Source organism: Gouania willdenowi, chromosome 13 (genome assembly GCF_900634775.1).
Source record: "Gouania willdenowi chromosome 13, fGouWil2.1, whole genome shotgun sequence".
In the NCBI taxonomy this organism is placed as follows: Eukaryota; Metazoa; Chordata; class Actinopteri; order Blenniiformes; family Gobiesocidae; genus Gouania; species Gouania willdenowi.
In genome coordinates this window covers 13,165,715-13,179,400 of record NC_041056.1, presented here as the reverse complement: position 1 = coordinate 13,179,400, position 13,686 = coordinate 13,165,715, and the positions used below count along the sequence as shown (strand labels likewise).

General features: G+C 36.8%; 1 protein-coding gene across 2 annotated transcripts in view; it reads right to left on the bottom strand.

Moving 5' to 3' along the window:
- Nucleotides 1–13,686, bottom strand: part of LOC114474663 (roundabout homolog 2) — a 100,581-nt gene that overhangs the window by 52,728 nt on the left and 34,167 nt on the right. For both annotated transcript variants that reach the window (XM_028465094.1, XM_028465095.1), the window contains exons 3-5: nt 3,410–3,567; nt 1,613–1,733; nt 483–621 (exon numbers count right to left, since the gene is read on the bottom strand). In XM_028465094.1, the coding sequence (XP_028320895.1) occupies nt 483–621; nt 1,613–1,733; nt 3,410–3,567 (418 nt within the window). The remainder of the gene's footprint in view (nt 1–482; nt 622–1,612; nt 1,734–3,409; nt 3,568–13,686) is intronic.

Below are 13,686 nucleotides of genomic sequence, written 5' to 3'. Positions count from 1 at the left end.
TATTTTGGTGGGTTTTGATACAAACCTTACAGGTGAAGGTTTTCTCTTCAAGTGTTTGAAAAGTGCCACATTTCAGTTTTGTCATTTCAAAGTATATTTTGGTATCTGTGCCTGGGATTTGATGATGTCGAGTGTTTGGGATGTTCGTCAGTGGATCCTTTTTTTTCATTTATGGTTTTGGTCGTGTCAATAGTCATTGCAAACAGTTTGCTGCTACCATATATACAGTAGTAAATAGGAGGCGAACATGCACAAGCACAGTATGATTTATCAACACAGGTGTTCGCACGTTTCACAAATTGGAATTTTGGTTTATATATTCACGCTTCTTCTACATTTCAGTTCTATAAATGTATAACCTTTTCTACACACAGATTGATAAATGAGGCCCCTGGGCCTGAACAGTAAAAAGTAAAGTAAGTGTGTGCATCAATCACCACTTTGTCACTTTATCTTTTTATGCTCATGTCTGTTTCCGTTACCTTCCACGAGGAAGCTCTCCTTCCTCTCGCCGCCATCGCACAGTCGGAGCAGGATCTCCATGGACCTCACACAGGAAGTCCACGGTGTCGTCCTCCATGACGACCTGGTTTACCGGCCTTCGGACCAACACGGGCCGCTCTGCAGGAAAGAGAAAGCCCACAGATCACAACACTTGGACTGGAGTGTTTTACTGTTCTCAAGTTGGTCACCTGAGAGTTTTGTTTTATGACAATAAACGATATCTATCTAACTTTATTAGATCACACTCTACGTGCAGTTTATGCCCATCGATCTAATGCCTCCCTACGTTTTTCCCCCAGGGATAAGAAACCTATACTATATAAATTGTGTTTTGCCCATTTTTGCACATTATTGATTAAAAGGTGAATTTACAGCAGTGCGTGTGCCTCTTGGTGACTTTTTAATGTTTTATTTTATGAAATTGTTTGATATCTGTTGATATTGTTTTTTTATACGTAAATGGAAGTATGTTGTTATTTTTCACTGTATATTTCCTGTAATTTGTTCAATTAGTATTCTTTTATGGTGACAATTGAACATTCTGTCCAGGGGCTGCAGATGCAAAATAGCCTTTGGCTAAATCTGGTATATATTCAGTATTGATATTAATGTGCACAGTCCCTGTTAAATAAACCAATAAATAAATAAATAATAAGATGACTTTCCATGTACTGTGCTGCTTGTCTTCACTGCACACTGTTGTACTGTGTGTTATGATTTAGCTAGTAAAATTTAGTTTGTAGCTAATGCCAATAGTTGTAATAAAAATATATTTTTGTGTTTATTTTGATATATTTTGTGATAACTCCATCTAAAAATTGTTGTCATATTGTGTATTAATATTGAGATAATACGTGGTGCTAATATTGTCCTATTAAGCTGAATACTAGTTAATATCACCTAAAACTGTCTTGACAAACCTCCATTCATGCATTGCCTAAGGATCAAATATTGAAGCATTATTAAACAACTGAACTCTGTAAGTCTCTTTGTTGTTTCTGACCAGAACACCAACACCTCATGCCACACATCCTCTCCATTTTAAATACTGTATATTAAAACATGTTTACTGTTGGTTGTTAAAGCAATAATTATTTGTTTCACTCACCATAAACCACCAGCTCTGCAGGATCGCTGTCCCTCTCTCCGACCATATTGGTGCCCACACAAACATACATGCCTGCATCGCTCTTCCTGGTGTGAGAGATCATGAGCTTCCCACTGCGCATCTACAAAAAAGAGGAGATAAAGAGATAATTAATTTATTATTTATTTCTGCACTATCATTCTCTTCTGTGTAGTTTTCAAAGCAGTCGTTCTTGCTTTTTGTTCTTATGACACTTCTTTGTTGCCATCTTCACAGGAACTAAAATGTGCTAAATAGTTCTACATGTGTTTGTATAATTTCAAATTAAACTGTAAACTTAAAAAAAAATGTGTTGAGAGTGTTTTGCAAAACTGGCTGTTTATGATGATGTAAATCTTACAGATGATACTGCAAATAATATCTTTGGTAATTAAAACTTACTCAAATATTTCACACTGTTTTTAACCACTTATTTATTTGAATGATTATCCTTTTTTTTAAACCATTAACAACATATTACAGTACATCTTAATTAGACAATATTATAGACCCATGCCACATGACCTCACAGGTCACGTGATGTACGGCCCTCCGCCATGACGGAAGAACAAGCCTTTTTGAAACCATAGACTGTATATAGCCCACAGCGATTGTAAACTTTTGCGCTGTGTTTGGGGGTTCTAACACGGCTGGATCATATAAGCCTGTTCATTGTAGCCATGTTGTTTGTTACCCTGATGAAGGTCCTTTGACCGAAAAGCTTGGGAAAATAAATTGTTTTATACGCATTGATCCAAGTGTGCAGATCTATTTTTCACACAAATTTAGGTCATCAATAAAATAGCTCAGATTCTGAAAAACCAGCATTGCACACTCATAGTACAGATTAATTATGAATAATTAGCCTACTTACAATGGATTTAACCGCATGGAGTCCATTATGAATAAAAGCAGCTACTTCACAAATCCAGCCACAAACAAACTCGTTGTAAGCTTCCAGTCCTTTAAAACTTTTCATGTGGTCCATTGTGAATGAGCTAGATCTAAAGACGAGGTAGTTCACAATGTCAGGATAAGCCACTCCTGGGAAATAAGAGACATCTTCATTCCATTTGTCAACAGGAATGCTGTCATTACCGCCGATCAGACCCAGTTTCTCCTTATACCGACTTCTCAGCTTCTGGTAGAGAGTCAACATAATCCGTGGCCTCCAACATATTGAGGCCAAACTGAGATGACCTTCGACAATCATTTAGCACATGGGCTGCTTTCAATGAGTCAAAAAATTACATTATTATTCAAGTGCATCTGTATAGGGCCGTCATCTTCCAAGATGGCGCTGGGTTAATGTGCCGTGACGTCAGTCGCAAGGGTCTATAGATCAGTGGTTCCCAACCTTTTTCAGGTTGTGACCCCATTTTTACATCACAATTTTGTGGCGACCCGAGACATATTTTTTCTCGTGAATTAGTTTTTATTATTATGTGTGTTATGCTGTGTTACAAATACGGCGTAGCCAGGATTAGTGCACAAAGTGACGAGATGTCCCAGCTCAGATATTTTTATACTACATTACATTTGAACAAAAAGTATATTTCAGAAAGTGAAAGTATAGAATACAGTTTGAATTGTGTGTGGTGTTGTAATTTGAAAAATAGTAATTGTAAAAAAAATAAAAAAAAATAATATAATTGTAATCGATAATGGGTTTTTTTTTTTAATCAATTACTACAGATTTTAGGTGACCCCATTTTAAATCCCAAGCAACCACAAGGTTGAAAAACACTGGCATAGATACAGTATATGGTGGTCACTCACAGAGATGCGTTCATCCTTGGCGCTGACTCGGACATTGTTGCGTTTCCAGGACACGGTGGGCTCAGGGTGACCACGTGGAGGTACACACTCCAGCACAGCAGGCTCCCCAGCAGCCACCACCACGTCGATCGGGGCCTGGCGGAAATCATCCCTCAAGACTACAAGAAAAAAAAAAAAAGAAATGTAATTATCTTCAGACACTGGGTCAGTCTAATGTATTTAAAACAAAGACTGGAAACCAGACCCCTGGAATGGGAAGTACAACTACAGCAACATGATCAGTCAATAAATGCAACATAATTTGGCTAGAAAATGATTTCATTTTATTGTTTTAGCTGAAGGTAGAACTAAAACAAGTGGAATGAGGCATGTGTGCGAATGACTTCTCTAATGTCCTTGTTAGACAGCACTTGGTTTTAATGTTTTCCCAAGTCTGCATCCTCCTCCGCTGTCTCCCCGGTCAGAAAAAAATGAATAATGCACATCTCCTGGTCCGACATTGAGTAAACAAATAACACAACATTCATAATTCAGCAATTGTGTGAGAAGAGAAAAATGGTCTCTGCGTTAATGATCGCATCTCTGACTCTTTCTATCTCACACATCTGCAGCACGGCTCCGCCTCCACCAAAGCCTCTTCTAAGGTGAGGTCTATATTGAGTCCTGGCGACCCCAATGAAGTCGGACAAGATGAGAAGTTTGATACTGTGACCTTTGATATCATCCAATCTATTGCTGTGACTGGCAGATGAAAGCTGCATAGTGAACTGTGACCCAAACCTTTGTGTTGCTTGAATGGAAACTCACAAAGGAATTCACATTCTTAGACACACTTCATGCAACTCTACAACTATACAGCTTTTTAAAATGTTCATTCAACCAATACAGTTTCTTCTATCACCTAATGATCATTACTGCAATCTTTTATTGGTATTAAACAGAGGTGAACGTAACGAATTGGAGTAATTGAGTTGCTTTTATGGGTACTTGTACTTTTTTGAATATATTTCTAAATCAGCTACTACTGTAGCCACAGCAGCCCTGGAGGAGAATGACGGAAGCGAGGCTGCCACAGTGTGCCAATCAGCCCCTCCGACCACCACCAACACTCACTCACACACCACATTCATACTAGGCAATTTAAAGAGAATTGTACATTTTGACAAACCTTTTTTTTAATTTTATACAGATCCTCTACTGTTCTGCCAGTGTACAACCTTCTTAATATTGTATGATGGGCTTGCCAAGATCTTTTATATCACCCTTTTCATGTAATTTAGCTGACTACTCGGAAAATCTTTGGCTATATTTTGGTTTTTTTCTTTCGAACAAGCTCTACCCAATACTGTGCTTGCAGTCTGCTATATCTCTATAGTAGTAAAATCTAGCACACTGAAGGGAGAGTAAAAAAAAATCTATTTCTTTTCAAGATAAAAATATCAACTATTCCAGTAATTTAAAACTTTATTTGACACTTTCCAATGAATTTCAGTCTTTGTGTTCGAGCCCATTTAACTCGACGGGGTAGCTGTGGGCTCCCATATTGAGTGGAGGCTAAGGGTTTGTTCAGGGACTCATAGTGATGGATGGCAATTACCAATCTCACCAAAGTCCTTCAGTTCTCTTCTCTAAACAATAAGCCACCAGTCACTAGATTGTGTCAAAACTCTGTGACCGTATAAGGTAAAGCTAAAAAGCCAAAAACAGGCAAAATATAAAAAAATGGATTGTTTAAACAGGAAAACATAGTCATCAACATCCCCTGCCTGGTTGTCATTATAACTCACAACCTTTTCCTAAAAGTCCTAAATCTAACTTAGCTGTATACATAAGAAAATATTATCACATCAGAATACAAAATTACTAACTATCTCAAACGGTTTCTAAGAAAAGCTGTCTCGAACAGAGTAAAGAATTTCAAATTCAAAAAATCGTCTAATTTTCAAGGGAGTCCTCAAGATAGCATTAAATGACAGATACAGCATAACAGACAATAAATAATTACATAATACATAAGGAAAAACAACAATACACACACACATTTTATATATATATATATATATATATATATATACACCCATATATATAAATACTGTATATAAACACACATAACATATACATACACATACATACATACATCATCTATGATCAAAAACACTGACATGAGTTCTGGAGATGGTGTACAAGAGCATTTTTAAACAGAAGCAGAGAAGTTAGAGAGCGGATTTCTAGTAGGAGTATGCTCCAATCAAAAGGAGCTTTATATTTAAATGAGTGTTTTCCAACAAGGGCAATAACTCTGGAAGAAATAATTGCTCACTTCTCATTTTCGAACTCCATCAAGGTATTGATACCCTGAAGCCACACACCAAATTTGGTTATCCTATCTTAAACTATTTCTAAGAAAAGCTGTCTCATTTAACTCGGACAGACGGATGCATGAACGGACAGACGGACGGAGCTCAAACCTATATCTTCCTTCCACAATTTTGTAGCAAGGGATAATAATAAGTTGATAAGTTTCTCCAGCATACAGGTATCCTTATGAGGTTCTCCCTGCATTTGACGATATTAACCACAGTTTAGATTAGCAAAATGAAACGCCAAAATTATATTATCGTATCAAACTACACAGGACCTTTTGGGCAGACAGGTTGGTAACGTCCAGATTATGATAAAGAGAAAAAACAAATCAGTTTTTGTAAAAACTGAAATAATTATGTACACAAATTTCTGTTTTTTCATAGAAATCCTCATTTTTGTTGTGAATCTTTATTATTAAACAATTTTATTTGTAATTTAAAAAATACATTCACTTTTGCATTTAATCCATTTTATAAAATCATGTATTTATTGCATTAAACCTTTTAAAATATTTCTTTTTCTGTGTTTTTTCCCCACATTACTACATTTTCAGTTTTGGCAGCAATTGCAAAAACTGGCCAGAGACAGTGAATGGGGAATTAGCTGGTCTCGTGTCATTCTGGTTCATTTGTTGTTATTTTTGTCTGGTAATAATGAGACTGCTACTGGCAAATAAATATAGTGGAACCAAATAAGCCCATCAAAATCATCATCTCAAATCGAGATCTCCTGCCAAAGCGGTTTAGATGTGAGGTTAAAGCTTTTCAATGACAACTTCAAGCAAGTCAGGTTAAAGTTACTGAGAAAATACCATGAACTGGATCACCCCATGCACACATTTGAACTTTTAATTTGTATTAATGATTCATGATTGATTTTTTTCTTTTTTAGATTGTGTTTACCGTCAAGAAACAATAATCCCAGTAACAAAGCTTGTTTATTATTCCCATGTTATTTGGTAGCAATTGTTGAGTCCCTTTGTTCATAAAATCCCAAACTCTGTTTGTTTATATTAGCATGAATTAAAAAATCCCAAAAGTAGCAAAAGCGTCTTTGATTGAACTCGGTGTGAACCTGCTGTCATCAGGGGAATGTTTTTGGGAAGTGCCTGAAGGCACCCCGCTGGGTTGCTAATGCTGAAATGAATGCAGTAAAAGTTAAAGCACGTACAGCTGCTGTCATCACAACAGTTAGAAAAGCATTGAATTCGTTTCTACACAATTACAACAATGAGCTTTTAATAAAATACTTAAAATTATGCATCATGTGATGTCAAATAGATTGAAGTCTGGTGGCAATTGTTTTTAGCTTTAGTTTAAATTCTTAAACAATAAAAGACTTACAAAAATATTGTTCCTAAAAGCTGCTAAAAAAAACGAGGGACATACCAGGTTTGTTATATTGTGTTACATACATGATATTGAATTGATTTGTCCTGATGAAAGAAATTGTGAATTCACAGTTATAAAATGCATCACTTTAAGAAACAAACGGTACTTGACTTGACTTTTTCTTTAGTAAATATAAATGTTGAATATAAGATGTATAATTAATTCATTTCTAAGTTTGAGGTCACCCACTCATTGTTGACAAAGCTTTGGAAAGTTAATTATTTATGGATTGCAAATTGCAATATCAGCAAAATATCATTTAGCCATTTACGTTGATTGTAATAATTATGCATTTCAACAATTCATTTGCTTTAAACTAAAACTATAAAAACTAAGACTCAATGCAAAAAAACTTTATCTCACATGATTTTGTTGAATCCGCTGCAAGTTTTAAGTTACAGGGAATTAAACAGAGCTAACCCAAAATGAATTCTAAATTACACTAATGAGACAAGATAATCTGATGACTAAAACAATTCAGGTCGGCTAAATCTACCTGAAATGTTTATTAGAAAACAAAAATTGAGATGAAATAAAAAATACAAATTGAGATTAATCAAATTTGTGAAGTCACCGTCTTAACTGAGAGGGAACTTTAGACATTCCTAAAAAGACAACTCTGTTTATTTCAGATATTTCAGTGTTTTTTCAAAGGTCTGTTGTTATATTGAGTTATTTTTGGTTGGAAGTTTTATAATATGCAACGCTAAAAGGCTAATTGAAAGTGTTGCATCATTTTTTTTGACTTCAGTCCGTAAAGCTTGGGGAGAGACCTTTGTTTCACTGCTGTAGGGACTGGAGTGAAAAAGTTATGGGTAGGAGGCTAATCCCACACACACACACACACACACACACACACACAGAAAGAGGAAGAAAGAGTATAAAATAGGAACAGTGTTTCAAAGAAAGTAGAATATTTGAGGGTTGTATCTCGTGCCAGAGAGCAGAATATATTCTTAACGTTACAAAACAGTGCAACACGAGCTTCAAAAATCAACTTTAATGCTGCAAGAAAGTTGATCAAGTCCTTTTGCTAGCCCTGCTTTTAAATTAAACTAAAATTCCCACTGATGTTTGTTTGTGTTGACCCTGCACTAGTGGTGCGACGAGACACGATATTGGGTTCACAAGAACGAGAAGAGAAATTATATGACTAGACCAACAGATTTTTATTTAACCAAGTTGCACATGCATTTTGAAAAGTTTTATTATAACTCTTTACATGAATGATATTACAGTATATACAACTAAAATGTATAAATGTTAAAACAAAATAAATAAAATTATATACCGTAATGTCCGGGCTATAAGGCGCTACTTTTTTCTCATGCTTTGCACCCTGCGGCTTAAACAATGACGCGGCTAAATTGTGGATTTTTCCCGGTTTTATAAGCTTCATGCTGCCACAAAATTGAGCTCTGTCACATTAGATCAGGCGGAACAATGCTTGCATTGAATCATTCTGACCACTCATTTTGTCATGATGTCATCATAGCAAAGACGTGGAGAAATGTTGTCAGAGAGAGAGAGAGAGAGAGAGAGAGAGAGAGAGAGAGAGAGAGAGAGAGAGTGAGAGTGAATGCCTGGATGAATTAAAAGTCAGCCAGTTTGTAATAGAAGGATAAACAGCATGAAGTTGCCAAATCATCACGTTAGATTTGTTCAGAAGCGATTGCGTCCGTATTCTGACTCAGAGTCCGACTCGCTGTGATCGCTCCGCGGTAGTTCATGGTAAGAAGAGCGGACAAAGCGGTGCATCAGTCTGGTTCCAGTAAAAAGTGACCATAAAAAGCTGTAAATGGACTGATATGTAGACGTGGGTCAGTGAGGAGGTGACTTCATGTAGAAAAGGAGACTTATCAGTTGAAACACGGAAATGTCCATGAAACCGAACTTGAGTACAGCAGCCCGCCTACCTGCCCATTCTGATTGGCCGAGTTGTCTGAAGGACACCCTCATCAGCCAATAGAGTGAGGCCCGTGTTAGGCTGCGGCATTTGTGTGGATTTTTCTTAGAAAATTGCTAAATTATTGTAATGCGGCCAATAAAACAGAGCGCTTTGTAACCCAGAAATTATGATAATTATGTGCAAAACCAAATCAAAGTTCTCCTCTGTAAATACAGAGTACAAATAGTGCAAACAGAGCCTGACCAAATATGTCATTAACAACATGCTGCAAATACACAGCCATGTTCTTTTAATAAGCTTCTTCTTCCACAAATTGAAACCAGAACTAAAATTTACTCAACTTCTTTTTTTCCTTCTCCTGCTTTATGTTCTGGCAGGCTTGATGTAGCAAAGACACATTACTGCCCCCACAGGTCACAAACAGAAGTTTGGATAGCTTAGAAAAAAAAACCAAATCTTGCGAGACAGATTTTTAACACGACGAGAAATCTCGTTGAGATTAATCTTAACACTGGTATTTCTAGCAGGCATCATCCTGCTCTGGCCTCACACAGGCAGTGGTTGCTGCTTCAGGGCAGCTAAGTTTTCACCGTGCCTTTACTGAGACACTCATCTTCCTAAAGGCGATTCCTGTGAGTTTAATCTATGACAAAGCCTCACTAAATGACTTTTGGCAGTTTCATCATGAATCCTGTGGGCACTATTGTAAGACCATTCATTCATTTTCGTGAGTTTAATATTGCAGGGATTTGCAGATTAAGTAGATTTAATCACTTGATTTTAAGTGATATTTATCTGTAGGATGTATTGTTCAGAAGAGCAAAGCACTGTAGAAAAGGCCATCTGTTAGCAACATGGGGAGATGAACAAAGAGAGGGTAAGAAAATAAAAAAAATATACAATTATATGTATTCCTTTGTCCTCTTTGTTTTGAACAATGCACAAGCCATTTTTCTACCCTTGCGAGTCATAGAAGAAACACCATGGCTGAGTGGGACAGGCAGGAGGAAAATGCTTAGCTTTTGTGTTAAACATGAGCTGGCAGGGAGTGTGGGCTGCAGACAGCACTGACAGCACTGGGCGGACGGATCTCTGAGCCAAACACCAGCCTCCGTGTGCTTTCATGGTTGACAGGTACAAGGGCAACCGCAGAGGTTAAAGGCCAGCAGGGGGGCACATTTGTGAGAAACAGAAACAACTTGCAGCCTCTGCTCTGTGTGTCTGTTTGTTTCAGAGTGCAGAGAAAAAAGACTACAGTAATCCCATTGCCATTACACTATACCCTGCACAGCTAATGGAGATATTGCTTTAATCCAAGCATAGTTTGATTGTGTTGATGGGGGATTAGAATGTACTACAGCCCTAATGACAACACAGGGATTATGAATTCCCTTTTTACTACGACAGTAATATTTTAATTAGATTTGTACAAATTAAATTACATTTAGGGGTTCGATTTGGAATATATGTTAAAGCTGCTGCCCACGATAATTTTTTCTTAGATACAATCATAGTGTATGCTTCATAAATCAATGAATCAAACATCATTTTACTGCAAAAAAAAAACTAAAAGGTAAAAATTGCCGCTTTAAATTTAGTTTTTTTTTTTTTTTTTTTACTTGGGGTGACCAAACTAATGGATTTACCCAGACATGTCTTCTTTTCACGTCTTGTCCAGACCGTCTGACTAAAACTCATCAAAATGTCCAGGTTTCCCAGGGACCCTGAAAACATCTAAAGGAACGTGTTGATTTAAAGGCTTCCTGTACGGTTGCCCTATCAATATACCGACATTCTATCAGTACGCAGCGCCCCTCATTGGCCAACTTAGGCCAGTTTAGGTCACGTGACTAAGACTAAACCAAACAGGAAACCTAATCCTAAAAAAATGTTGCGATATAGGGTTATAACCTAACTCTAACCCAAACCCAAACGCTACGTATGTGTACTTCGATAAACGTACCAATAGCACCGGGGGTTGTCCGTATGCCAACCTTACAAATAAACACTTTCGCTAAAGTTCGTACGCTAACCGTTCAAATAGACACTTTATAATCTAAATAACCGTACCTGAAAGCTAATGTGTTGCCATTTACGGCCAGTATCATGTCATTACGGTCATTTTACACATGTTATGAATCATTAAAAATGCCACTTTGTTTTGATGAAATCATCGCACACCAGGAAAAGATAAGGGAAACTAAAGTCCCAGATGGATTGAAAGAGACCAAATACTGGTGGATTTTATTAAAAAATATTGGCAGAAAGATCCTCTTGGATGATAAAACATCCCTGGAGGTTCAGAGAGAGATTTGAAAACGAAAAAGCCACTGGGAGAAACTTAGAATGTAGAAAGTTAAGGTACATTTTCCAACATCTGTTCTACACCTCATCACCTCAGAATAAAGCTCAGAGTCAGAATGGGATGATGTGATGCATACCTTCACAGTTATTTATTGAAGTGTATATTTAATGATTATTTAATGTTCTGTAAGCTTTGACTTTTTCTTTCATTTTTTTCATTTCTAGATGTTTCTCATTGTTTCAATGATTAAGGGATTTTAAGAAGGTAAGTACGAGATTTTATTAAAATGCATAATAAAGGTGATTGACCAGTCATTTTTTAAAGTCTTTGTTATAGAAAGAGAAATTGATTTTTAAACCTTATGGACAATAACAACTTATTTACTACAGTATATCGTATTTTGCTGTTACCAGATAGATTAAAGAAAACGTTACCAAAAAAAAAAAAAAAAAAAGAAAAAGTTGAGTACTTGGAGTATGGTCGGCCCAGGTGTCCTCTTTTTTGAACGTCAAAATATGGTCACCCTATTTTACTTCATTCTGATATCACAATGAATACCAGGAACAAACAACAAGAAATCATGTTAAGAATCAAGTAAAAATACTTCTTTGCATCTGTTTTACGGGACTCCACATCCGACGATGCAATGCACGAAAATGTCAACAAAAGAAGCATTTATTTTGGAGATAAAAACAAACTTTCAAGCGGCAATTGCCACCTTTTTCCTCTCTTTTTGGAGTAAATGACATTCAATTCATTGATCTATGAGGCATACGCTATGATTTTATCTAATATTAAATTATTGTGGGAAGTAGCTTTAAGAAAAAAACCTCCAGTCCATTCCTATCTTTAATATACTATACTTGTATATACTATTTTTATTGGCTCATTGTCAGTAGATGTACTGTTTACTACTTTCCATGATGTTATGGTTGCACTATCGGATGCAATTTTTAGTGGCAGTTTTCCACCTTAAGGATGTTCCTTTTGATCTAAAGCACATCTGCTTTTGATAAACAATTGCAGTGAAGCCCTTTAAAGGCCACGCAAACACGAACAAATTATGAAGTCGAGAGACTAGTGAGCTTGCTTCTTGGTCTTTGGCTTTTATTGCAGAGCCATGAGAAAACAAATGTTCCAGAAGAGACTCCAGGCAACACGACCAAATACTATAGAAAATGACCGCAGGATGAATTCAGGAAATCCAATTTGTGAGGTCAGATGACAAGATGGCTATGGGTGCGAAAAGGCGACATACTAGTCTGTACGCAAACAGCATCTCACATTTAGATGTAAAACGGTCCTGTTTTGCATTTTACAGCAAACACATTATCAGTAGTTTAAAACTAACCTGCGTCAAGTCTCTATTCGTTATCTAATTAGTGGTCTTGCTTAACAAGTCTAAAGCAGTTATCAGCTTATTTTAATTAGAATGCAAAGACAATCTTCATCCATGTAGGACGTTTGATCAGGCAAAGCACTCGGTAGCAGCAGAATAGTGCAGCTAATGGAGAAGTGAGTGATTGGTTTATTATGCACAGGATGTCATTTATCAACACATTTCTTCTTAAATGTAGTAGATAATATATTGCGTGTTCCTGTTAATTGCAGCCCAGACAGTTAAGGTAAACTATAATAACTCACTAATCAGTTAAAAAATGAACAGTTAGAAATATCTTGGCCATGGTGGAGGTTGGAGTCTGACTATTGTAAGATGTGGACAGGTGTCTTTTATACAAATAACGAGTTCATACAGGTAATGGGTGGAGGATAGAAGTCGTCTGTGGGAGCCAGAATTCTTGCTTGACGTTGTTTGTAGATGCCAAATACTTTGCCCCACTGTATATAATCAAACTTTTTCAAAAAAAGGAATTTATAAAAGTGTTTTTAAATATAAAAATTCAAGGGACGATCATTATTCTATCAGATAAAGACATAGTGTAGGCCTCATAAATCGATAAGATTGAAAATGCCCTTCAAAAGTTTGTTTTGATCTCAACTGGAAAGACTCACTTTAATAACAATGTTGGACAAGTTTTACACATTGCATTGTGGGATGTGGAGTTCCGTAGACGAGATGTTTTACTTCATTCCTTCAGGGAGGACAGTGTTTCGCTTGACATCATTTTTCTTTTAGTTTGTTCCCAGTATTCCCTCTGATATCACCAGTTTTGTCTCATCCATGCGTTTATCTCCTCCAGGCAGGAGCTGAGACAAGTGAGGGTGGCAGAGGGGGACCCAGAGGGGGAGACCTTGAGGTAGAGTTGTGTATCATCAGCGTAGCAGTGGAAGTTAATTCCGTGCCTGC